At 32.9% G+C, this 12,818-nt stretch overlaps 2 protein-coding genes across 2 annotated transcripts; both read right to left on the bottom strand.

The window, feature by feature from the left end:
- On the bottom strand, positions 1-4,336 carry LOC18047612. Its single transcript, XM_006441352.2, has 3 exons — positions 3,902-4,336; positions 3,602-3,732; positions 1-1,308 (listed from the first exon to the last, which is right to left on the bottom strand). The coding sequence occupies exons 1-3, from the start codon at positions 4,016-4,018 to the stop codon at positions 486-488; spliced, it is 1,071 nt and encodes a 356-aa protein (XP_006441415.1). The 5' UTR covers positions 4,019-4,336; the 3' UTR covers positions 1-485.
- A 5,560-nt stretch (positions 4,337-9,896) lies between these two features.
- LOC18047611 (pentatricopeptide repeat-containing protein At1g71210, mitochondrial) lies at positions 9,897-12,818 on the bottom strand. The gene has a single exon (XM_006441351.2). The coding sequence runs from the start codon at positions 12,703-12,705 to the stop codon at positions 10,117-10,119; it is 2,589 nt and encodes an 862-aa protein (XP_006441414.1). The 5' UTR covers positions 12,706-12,818; the 3' UTR covers positions 9,897-10,116.

The following is a 12,818-nucleotide window of genomic DNA, read 5'->3' as shown; positions in this document are numbered from 1 at the left end:
AATAATTTCTATTAAATATCAATATACATTCTCCATAATATCTCAAGTAGTATAAAAATGATACAATTTGGGAAAATGCACTCTGGGTGAAGTTCCGGATAATATTCGTGTATACTTGAATCTACCACGAGAAAATGAGACCACTGATCTAGATATGAATTCCCTGGATTCCGATTATTTTTCTGGGTCATAAGTTTACATTCTAATAAACTGGAAAGCGTATGAAATACCTGCACATACCGCCTTTTTAATATACTTATCTCCAGCTGTTGCTGCTTCAAACTTGAAACGCTATCCACATTTGCACCAGGCAAGGCTGTTCAAGAATTGAAATAGAGATCTGAAGCTGTATCATATTAACTGATTTTCTTTCTTAGGCATTTCCTTTTAGTTACACTTCGCAGCAATATGCCGCATAATGACTCTGAGAAATTCCATTCCATGCAATCGAAATGGACAAAAAATTGAAGCCATAAAAGAATAAGCTAATCAAGAGCAGCTTTGCCCCTGCGGCTGGGCTTTGGTAAGCCATCAAAGATTGGTCTTGTGATGGCTACGGTTGAGAGAGCCTGCAAGTCAGGTTTCAAACTCCACTTTGATGTTGGCCAAATAGATGAACTACTGCTGTCCTGGTCAATGAAGCTTGGTGTGCTAGATGATTTACGAACCCCAACTGGCCCGTCGGTCATAATAGAATCTCCCAAGCCCACTGGAATAGAACTCAGCCATCCTGATTCTGAATCACTAGTCGATGTTCGACTAGCTGATTTTGGCCTCATGGCTAAACCTTTTCCTGTTGCAGGCGAAAACCCACTGCTTCCACCACTGTTTTCTTCTTTTAACAACCTTTCAGGCGTGCCAACCCTGGAGTCAGCTTCTGCTTTCTGACGCCTTCGTACTGACTTCTCATTGGATTTCTCACCTTCCCCTTCTCCTGCTTCAGCAAGAGGCACATAGTCATCCGTTGCACCATTCTCATGCAAGAAACCGTTAACTAAACTTTTCGATTTATGGATAAGACTTGCAAATGGATGGGATACTGGCGAGGCTTTGGGAAAGAGTCCATTGTCAAAATGACCTGAACTCCCTGTTCTATAAACTGCCATTTCCGTGCCTTCATCTTTACCCTTGCCATTTGGAGATCTTAGACCGTAGTACTTCTGTAAGTTGCTCATGGCTGAAGAAACTTTCTGTGAGGTGCCTGTGGCAAGAGAACCCTTTTTAGATGATTCTGTTCTTAGGGACTCCAATGATTGCAAAATATTGGAATAGCCTAGACGTGGTGGAGTCCTTTCCATACTGTTTTCTCTGAAATCAAAGATTTCCACAGTAAGCAACAAATTGGAAGACCAAAGGTAACAATTTAAACAAAATGCTATTACATCTATATGACCCAGACATTAGCACCAACGGCACCAATTTCTTCGGCACAAATCCAATATTCATATCTATATATAGAGATATATGTAAAAAAAGGGTGAATGGCACGTTAATGACACAACACATATGTATCAGAAGTTGAGCACCATCACACTGCTTTCAATTGGACTAACAAAATAGCTAAATAGTCAAACTCAACAATGCTACAGACTAAAAAGTTATTCTTAAGGTGAATTTGCTCATACTAATTTCTCACTTTGCTTTCATCCAAGAAACCAGCCTCTCCATTCACAGACACAAGATCCCACCAGAGAGATAAAAGCATCAAACACAACAAACAAAATGTCCTCAATGATGTGAATATATCACAACCACCTCCCTACAATCACTCCCCTTGTGTCTCTCCAACCAACCAACCAACCAGCAGTTACTTCAGGTCTAGCGACAGCAAATATTTGATTTGGAACAGAAGAAGCAGTGTCTCTGAAGCCCTCTAGCACATTAAGATTTTCACCCTTGTTACATCCACATCCCTATCAGCCCAATTATGAAATACAATATTACTTTCACAATGTTGAGTGTCCATCCTGACTGCGTCAATATGTCAAAAAGAACCACGGCTGAGGAGACAAGTTCTGATTAGCTATTTAACATTCAGTAGGGCTTATATTAGATAGAAACCCTAATCAGAATCATACAATACATTAAACCCAAATTTATCAAAATCTTAAAACATCCACTGGTACCTAGTCTAAATAACTAGCAGAAACTGATTTCAGCTCGAATTTCTTCTGATTTAGCTTCAAATACATGTCATTTTCAAAGGTAGGTTAAAACAGTTAAATCCAATAAAATTTCTTGGAGCTTTAAAGCTACAACATCATAGAATAACCTATTTTAACTTCGACCAATGAAGGAAACACATGTATTTATATAATTTCACTAAATAATAAGACTGGAAGGGGACAAAAATCCATTTTACAGGAATGCTTGTCCCCCATGATAAGGATGTTGATTGCTAGACATGGAAAGTCACCACAAGGTACTAACATAGGACAGGAGGGAAAAAAATACCACATAATATGCAATAATTAATGCCAGGCTACATAAAATCAGAATTCATCGGTCATATATAAGTCGGTCAACCACTCTGATACACTCTGAACATTAGCACTTTGGAGCAATAGCAGACTTCATATGTATATCCTAAGATATTTCTCCCCAATGGAAACGCTGAAAAGGCTACCACAAAGAAGACACATCTGACAATCTTCATGAACTCATTGTTGAGCATAAAAAGAGTATTACAATGAATCATTAACTAGCCTTCATAAAACTCACTGGGTAGCAGAATCTCCTATGATAAAATATAGAAAGCCTAAAAAAAGAACAAAGATTTTAGGAGAAAAGTAAGGATATTGCACTCTGATAAGTACACAAGCTCCCACCGATTTAATTTAACAAAACCACTGAAACAATAACACAATCGTAAATGGGATTCATATGAACAAATATCGTGATTTGATGCTTAACTTTGTGATTAACCCATTATTCAACACACATAAAAATGTTCAAGTCACTGATTGGGCTTCATAAGAACGGGTACAACGGGCCTACCAAGTATCTCATCCACAAATTTGGGTCATATTGACATCAAACTAGATGTGGCTTAAAAAGGTCAAAAAGAAAAAAAGAAAAAACTCCAAACATTATAACTAAGTCATTCCCAGATATGACAAAAACCATGAATCTATATCAGACCGTTGCAAGAAGGAAAATAAAAAGAATCAGTTAGTAATTCAAGACAGAATATTAATTTTCGGACAACAGTCGCAAAACTCTTGCAGTCTAATAAGAACACAAGGTGCCAAAGCTTTAACAAGCTTAGCAATGTCATGCACACAAGCTTACTAGTTTATACAAAGATATACCCAGTAGTGAATCACATCGCTTCCTTTGCGAGTAGTTGCTTCTCCACTCAAAAATTGATATAAATTAAGTGATTCTAGAAGCATTTACGTAAAGTACATGAATTACTTGACTAATTTCATAGCAACTAGTGATAAACACTAGGAAGTCTATATTTAAACAATCTTTAAAACTCAGTTTAAGTGCATGAGATAAAATATCCACTATAATTGCCAATATTCCTACGTGATCCATTTCACCAAAAAAATAGGCCAAGACAAAAAATAGGGACATGAGAGTGCTATAAATATACCCTGAAGAGGAAGAACCATCGGACAAAGAGGGAGACGGCGGATGTCTTCCGGGCAACGGTATATGCAACGTTTTCAAAGCAAACATCTGAAGATCTGTAGCCAACCCATTTAACCTTTTGATATCAGCCACCTATATTCATTTCCAAAATCTCATCCATGAGCCAAAATAAACACAACTCAGTTCATAAAACACAGTAAATAGCAATACCCACATCAAATTCTCAGTAGATCGTAACTCCAAAATCCAATCCCACATCAATTTTGAAGGATTGAAAAATAAATTAAAAACTAAAAATTACCTCGACCCCATACTTGATGGCGACACCAGCAAGAGTGTCCATTTTGGAGACTTGATGCTCGATGTAATTCCAACCATTTGCTCCTCCATTAGAATTAATTCCACTTGAAGGAGACATTTGGGCAAAAAAGCAAAATCCAAATCCCAGATCAGTGCTTAGAAAGTGAGACTCGACTCAAAACCCGAAAAAATTATATTCCCTCCGTTTATTTTAAATAAAGATTTATCACATAAATTCATTGACATGGATTCGCCATTAAAATTGAATGAAAATGGAGTCCACAGGATGTTAAAAGTTAGGGGGGAGACATAGAGAGGGAGACCAGAAATTAAAATAATTTTGTCACTGTTCAATTTTCAATGCGTTTGGTTTTTTGGCATTTCTTTGATTTTGCACTTGTATTAAATAAAATAAAATTTCCAATTATTGCTTGATAAAGTATTTTTTGACTTTATAGAGTTAAAAAAAAAATCATAAAATAACATCCCAAATTATTTAGTTTTCCCACACACAGATATAGTTTATCCGTTTATATGAAATAGATCCTTTAGCTTGTCAAAAATCAAAATGATCAAATTGCCCTTCGAAAAGTTGGTGCATTGAATGCCGTATTAAATTAAGGGTTATTTTCACCTATCCCTCAAATGTTTTGACATTTTTCACCGCGTATTTAAATATTTTGACATTTTTTACCGTGCACTGAATTCCATTAATTTGACTAGGGGTGGGCACGGGTTGGGTTGAGTATCAACACGACCCAACCCGCATGTAGAACGAGTTGAAATTTTTCAACCTAATCCAACCCATTACATATCTCAACCCAACCCGACCCAACCCACAGTTTTACGAGTTGGGTCGGGTTGGGTTGATTGGGTTAGATTTTTTAAAAAAATTATTTTTATAGTATAATTAAATAGTGAACAAAAATAAATAAATTAAATAAAAAAACTAAAAAATACAAATATTAAAATCTTTAGAACAAATCTAACATTTCAAAGTTTTTATATTTATATTTTTAAATTTTTATATGAAATATCAAAATTTATATAATAATTTTTATATACATACGGGTTGACCAGTTGGGTTAGGTTGATTGGATTGTGTTTTTGAAAAAATCTATTGTTATAGTCTAATTAAATAGTTAACAAAAATAAATAAATAAATTAGATTAAAAAAATGTAAATATTAAAATCCTTAAAACAAATCCAACATTTCAAAGTTTTTATATTTATATTTTTAAATTTTTATATGAAATATCAAAATTTATATAATAATTTTTATATATATACGGGTTGACCAGTTGGGTTAGGTTGATTGGATTGTATTTTTGAAAAAATCTATTGTTATAGTCTAATTAAATAGTTAACAAAAATAAATAAATAAATTAGATAAAAAAATGTAAATATTAAAATCCTTAAAACAAATCCAACATTTCAAAGTTTTTATATTTATATTTTTTTAATTTTTATATAAAATATCAAAATTCATATAATAATTTATATATATATATATATATATATATATATATATATATATATATATATATATATATATACGGGTTGACGGGTTGGGTTGGGTTAAAAATTTTTAACCCAACCCAACCTGTTTATTTTATCAACTCAACCCAACCCGCAAAAAATTACACGGGTTGGGTCGGGTTCACGGGTTGAGCGGGTTGATGCCCACACCTAAATTTGACCATTATGTTTAACGGAGTTATTTGAAATTTAATCAAATATCCAAAATACCCCTTATCTTGAATTAGAGAATAATTAAATGAGATAAAATACTAATTTAATAATTAATATTTAGATTAAAATTTCTTAATTAAAGGTAATTAATAATAATCCCATCAATTAACTTATCAAACAAATTTAATTTATCATCATCAAATAATATTTAGGGCATGAACTTCCAAATTTACCCTTTGACCATTATAATAAACGGTCAAAATAACGGATTTGGTTGTGGAGTGGACATTGTTAAAATATTTAGGGACGCGGTAGAAAATATTGGAACATTTGGAGGCAGGACGAAATTAACCCTTAAATTAAATTGTATTGAAACTAACTGTGATGTATCATATTGTAAGATAGATATGTTCAATATTGTGTTATCTATAGTACTTATTGCTATTGATGATTGATTATATTTAAAAAATTAATAATAATAACTTGGTTAGCCGTTGGGGCAATATGAACTAAATTTATATTTTATTATTAAATTGTATTATTTATATGAATTGATTTTTATGCAAAGTTGATTATGATAAAATAACAACTCTATTAATTGTTTGTTACTACTACCGGTCGTTATTAGCTTTCGTTCATCGACATCCTTTGAAATCAAATTTCATAGAAATGGAATTCTTGTCACTTGATTGAAATAAATATATCTACATGTCTATTAATTGAGCTCCTACTTATTTAAAATGTGAAAATCGGAGGAGTGTTGCTATACCATTCTTTTCGACATTAGTCCATCTATACAAAGTAGACGCGACTTCTATCTAATCATCATTATTTTACAATTAAAGTACTACATGATAGTAGAAACTTTAATCCTTATTTTTCTAGCAAATGGAAATTCTCATCGTCAATAATATTTGTTCGTTTTAGTTACATATATCAAAACAATGAGAATTTTGATAGCATAAAATTCGACTTCAAAAAATATCAGTGGCTAGTCATAAATAAAGATGATCAACGTGGTTGAGAGTGATAGGAAAAGTAGTTGATGGAGTTTTTATTTCTTAATTATTAATAAAAATTAATAATGATTATTCATGTTAATAATAATAGGAGAATATTGTTAACCTCATAAAATCATATGGTCCCCTATAAACCGGCGCTCCCGAAGGGTCAAATTTGTAATGAACAATTAATTAATTTATTTAAATTTTAAAAGGGTCAGTTCTTGGGATCACGGACCTTTATTACACAAATAGAAAATATTATGCTTCTAAGAGATAAAATACATAAATATAAGGATCTAGATGTTATTATACAAAAATAAAATATTTTCCTGACGCGGTTCACTGCAAGGGTTACTACCGACAGCCGACGAATCCCACAGCTGAGCAAAAAGAATGGGGGGCCCACTATCTCACTCAAAAGTCTTTTGCTTTTTTGGATATAGAATTATAATTAATTAATTAATAATAATATTTTTTATGGTTTAAAATTCATCTCATGATTCCGTCATACGCTTTGGGCCAAAAATATTTTCATCACATGTGCAGTGACCAAAGTAAAGCTATCCTAGATTCATAAAATATAGTGATCATCAATGTGAATCCAAAGCCCAAAACAAAAACAAAAACAAAAATTTCAGAAATTGACTGTATTTAATTAAAAAAAAAATGTGTATATGTGTTTGTACATATATTAGTACATAAAAGATTTTCATAGAACATTAAACATACTACATATAGGTAACGTTTACTTTTTGGATTGGATTGAGAATCCTGGGAAGTGGGAATCCTAGGATTGAGAGTGTGGAGTGGGAGTGGGAGTATGTTGTTTACTTACACTAGAATGAAAGCATGGAATGGAGATCAGAATCTAATTTATGTGTTTACTTTGTCTTGAATTAGGAGTAAATAGTTTCAAATTACAATTTTATGCTTATTTAAAGAATTATAATTTTTAATTACAAAACTAATAAAAAATATATTTAATGAATAATATTTATTTTATTATATTTGTAAATTTATTATAATTATTAATATTCTTAATTATGAACAATAAATTATTAATTGTAATTTTAATATAAAATGAAATGTTATTTTATTTAATATAATTATATTAAATTTATTATTATATAAAATAATAATATAATATTATTTAGTACAAAATTAATATTTTCTTAGAATAAAGTATTTATTATTATTATTAAATAAATATAATACTATTATTTTTAAAATAAATATAATAATATTATATTTATTAATTCTCTATTAATATAATAATATTATTTTAAAATAATTTTAACTTAGAATCAATGTAAATTATTATTTAGTTAAATATAATATTATTTATTTTATTTTATTAATTATAAAACATAAAATAAAAAAAAAAGGTAGAAATGGGAGACTCCAAAAATGGGTGGGGCCCATAGAGTGGGACTCCCAATCCCTCTCCATTTTAAGTAAGTAAACGCTAGAGTGGGAGGAATCAACACTCCTCACTCCCACTCCAACAAGTAAACACAACAATAATCCAGACGCCTACTCCAATAGTTTTTAGATAATTTTATTTAAGAAATGTATGATTTAAATACTAAATTTAAACTTTACTTACCGTTCTGCCGAATAAATAAATAAAGAAATAAAATACTATATCAAAAATATATTTATAACCAAACTGTTCAAGAGTTTTATAGTTGGGAGTGCTCACTAGAGCCATTGCACCTTGGGACATAACCTACATGTAAAAAACTCTATCTGAAGTGCCCCAAGACATTAGCTCAAGGGAGATAATCTTTCCTTAGAGACAATGTTGTTGTCCAGCATGCCTTCACTATTGAAATTAAAGGAAACGATTACCAATTTGGAAAAAATAAATAAATAAAGCCAAAATCATACCCACCCAAATTAAATAATAGCATAATTTTATCCACAGAACCCCTAGTTAGATTGCATTACTTTCAAAGTTGAAAGCAATAGATTTGGAAAAGCATCCACTTATCTCCACTTTTAGTGCCTTAAAATGGAACTTCTCTTTTTAACATAGTGTGTGCTATAGTTTTGAATTTGGTATCTCGAGACTTGACTTTCAATCAGTCACTTAATTCACAAATGATTTAATCAACATCTCGTTTCTCAACACAACAATTTTGTATACTTAGCGCCAGTTTGATAATATTTTAATTTTTAAAATAATTATTGTTAAATGTGTAATAAAAATAACCAGTTGCAGAAATAATCAGTTAAATATTCAATAAAATTTATTTTCAAAAGATCGATTAGTTTTAAAAATAGTCATATGTATTTGGTAAATCTTACTATTAAATTGGTGTAAGTAAGAATATATATAACTGAATTACTCAAAATGTTTAATAAAAATTATTTACACATTTACAAACATGTATATAAAATATTTTTTATTGTATATATATAATAATTGATAACTAAAATAAATACTTTATATTATTAATTTATTTTTTTATTTTGTTGTCTCAACAAATGGTAACAATAATAATCATTTTAAAATTAATGATTTTATTTTCTAATTAATAAGGATAATTTTAAATTTTTATAATATATATAAGGATATAAATGAAATTATATTAAGTATAAAACTAATTATCAAAATCAAAATTTGAAAGAATAACTTCCCTACTTTTCAAAATATATTGTGTGGTGGGGAGATTTTGATAAAAATAAAAATTTATCAAATACCAAAATTAACTTTTAACTTTTTAAAATCACTTTTAAATCTTTCAAAAACAATCTTATACCGACCCTTATTGAATTATAGGTTAATACACTTTTAGATGTGTTTGACACTTGAGATCATAACTCATAATATGTATGTACTATTAGTGGATCTTAGAAATAGCACAACTCGACCCCTTCGGAATAAAAGTTTTGCGCAACCAAAATCCGAACACTCATCCAAAGAATTATTATTATTATTATTTGCTTCTCTTGGCCTACGTATGATTTATTAATTTGACAACACATCATTTAGATTTTTGCATTAAAAGAATTTCAACTCTCACAAATTCACAATCTAATTGAGTAATTGGTTACCCATACGGCTTATGTCATGTTTTTCCTCTTTAAAGCCTAGTTCATAATAGTGCAAATGTGCAGAATGTTATTTTTTTTTAAACAACCATTATCTTCAACAATGTGTGTATTTTTATTTCTTTTTAAACAACCATTACCTTCTACTGCCAAAAAATATCTTGGCTGGTTCATGAGCTGAGTTATTACGGTTACCTGAAACATGATGAACTTGAAAAGCACATCGCAATTCCATTGGTTGAAAGATATTAACAATAATTCTGAGGTAATATACATGAAGCAATGCGATATTTCTTGTATTCAAATCATATTAAGGCACAAAAGACATTATTTCCCAAAAAATATTTTGTCTGTCTGTCTGTATGAATGTTTTGGATCAATCTGCTTCCTGATGCTGGAACTTTTGAGTCTAATAATCACTCATGAAATGAATTGCTCCAAATGTTCAGTCAATCAAGCCCATTCAGAACATCTCCTCCAGCCTTCTCTCTGCCTCATCCGTCCTCAAACAATTGTAAAGACCACATTTTAAGATGTCAAACGTCCATTGGTCGGGTTCATAGCCTTTACGACGCATCCTATTGAATAACTCACAAGCATGATCTATCTCACTAACGCTTAATCGTCTCAGTAATATATTATAAGTGTAGGTGTCAAGCGGGAAGCACTGCTCAATCATTTTCTGTAAGCCTTCAATATCTTGGCTCACTTTAATGCAACCAGAAAAAACTCCAATAAGCTGGCCAAGCAATGAAATCTTAGATTGCTCATTAATCAGCATACCTCTCAGCCGAATCCAAGCCTCATAGAGATCTCGGGTCTTCAATGCATGCAACAAAAGGGTGTTACCAATAAAGGATGTAACCTGACGTCCATGTCCCTCCAAATGATTCATAACACCAACCACCATATCATAATTTTTGGTGGAGCATAGCAGCTTTATAAGTTCTTCATAACATTCCATGCTAGGATACATTCCATTATGTCTCATTTCCCTCATGAACCCCCATGCAAGATTTGCTTTCATGGCCTTGCAGAGACCAACAATCAAGGTGTTGTATAATTTTCTCGGGATCCCATTCATTTCCTTAAGGCGCAAATGATTGAAAAAATTTAGAGCATCAGAAATTCTTCCACTCTTTAGATAACTCTGCAACATAAGAATGTTAGAACCCAGTTGGGGGACAAGTCCACTTCTCTGCATCAACTCATATACTGCTCTAGCTAGATCAGGCCGTTTGACGTGCCCAGCTCCATCAATGAAGAAATTATAAATTTGAAAGTTGGTTTCTTGATGAGACAACTGCATATTCAGCAATTGCAGGAACTGCTTCGCTGGAGTTTCCATATTGCAGAGACAACGAATAACAGCTCTGTGTAATGCTCTAGTTGGTTTGTGACCGTTTTCCTCCATTTCAACAAGAAGTCTAGCAGCAATATCAGCCCTGTTTGATTTGTTAAAACCATGTATCAATTGGATGTAAGTATTTTCAGAAGCAACTTTATTCATTCTACTGAGTTCCGAATGGATCAAATACCCAACTTCAACCTTATTAGCCTTACATAAAGCAGATATAAATTTATCATACGTGACATCACGTAGCTTAATATTCCGTTCCAAGGCAAAAATAACCAAATCTTTCATTTGCTCAAACTTTCCATCCCTACATAAAGCATCAGCAAGTATAGACAATGTTTTTTTACCAGGGAAAAGCCCTTGATCAATGGAATTCTTTAGCACCTCATAGGCTTCATCAGTACTCCCATCCCCACACAGAGAATTAATCAAGTAATTATAAACTATACCATTAGGAGAGAGCCCAAACTCCGACCTTGACTTGTACAACTCAATCGCAACATCCACCATCCCAGCTTTGCAAAAAAAACACAATACAGTGTTCATAGTGACCCCGTCAGGAGAAATCTGACCTTCTTTCATATCCATGAATAAGTCAAAAACCTCCATAAGCCTATTCTCTTTTAAAAGCCTAGACACCAAAAAGTTAAATCGAAACACTTCCGGAACATACCCTTCTAAAGAATTCTTACTCTTCAAAAACTCCAAAGCCAGATCTAACCTCCCGGCCCGAACAAGATTCCTCAACCAAACATCATAAGCCTTCTCTAATTTCACAACGTTGTCACGATCCTTAAAATCCTCCAATAACTTCCCTGCCTGCTCAAACCTACTATTTTTACAAAGTGCATCGACAACAATACCTATCATAAACCCGCTCACACATTCCCTGCCACTCACTAATTGCTGAAAGTACTCAACAGCCTCGTCTATCTTCTTCTGCTTACATAAACACTTTAACATAATAGTACGAGTAACATCATTCTCAAAACCCCTCATTGAAATTTGCTTAGAAACGACAGCAACAGCATCAAAACAACCCTGCTCAACTAAAGCATTCAAAAGCACATGATAAGCATAATCGTCCAAGTCCATACCTTGAAACCGCATTTTACCAAACAGGTGAAGCGCGATGTCGGGCTTCCCAGCAAGCGCGTATCCCATAACAAGAGTATCATTAAACCTCACCTGATGATAGTACCTATCTTTCTTGTAATTCTCAAGAAAGTCCACCATCAAAGGCGTGAGTTTAGCACAATGGAGAAGCTTAAAAATGGCGTGGAACGTGGCGCGCGTGTGGTGAAAGTGAGGCTGGCGGCCGGCCCAGTCGAAGAACTTGAGGCAAGAGAGCACGTCCTTCGTTTTTTTGCCGTAATTGAGGACTTGAATGGCGAAGGATTCGGTGAGGCGAATACCCAATTCGGAAAGGGCTTGATCGGCGGCGAAGCGAGAGGCCGAGTCCTCGTCGTCGTGGGTGCTCAAGATTTGGAAAACTCGATCCAAAACGGCGCTGCTCCGGGGCTTCAAGCCGAACCATTCTTTGAATGAAAGCACGACGTCCTTGGCGCTAGCGCCTACGACTGTTGAATAAGATGAATGAGAGAATATGTAAATGGTTTTGATGTTGTTGTTTAAGAGGAGCAATGGGGAGACAAGAGCCCTGGATTTGGCTACATGATGTTTGAGTGAAAGCATTAGTGTGAGTTTTGTGGATTTGTTTTCGAACACAAGATGTGATTTGTTGTGTTCGTGTTTGTGTCTTTGTCTGGGCCGCCGTCCAAAGGAAGGAAGATGCAGAGAGGTTAGTC

The sequence above is a fragment of the Citrus clementina genome, unplaced genomic scaffold (genome assembly GCF_000493195.1).
Source record: "Citrus clementina cultivar Clemenules unplaced genomic scaffold, Citrus_clementina_v1.0 scaffold_3, whole genome shotgun sequence".
Lineage (NCBI taxonomy): Eukaryota > Viridiplantae > Streptophyta > Magnoliopsida > Sapindales > Rutaceae > Citrus > Citrus x clementina.
This window is presented reverse-complemented; position numbering and strand designations above follow the sequence as displayed.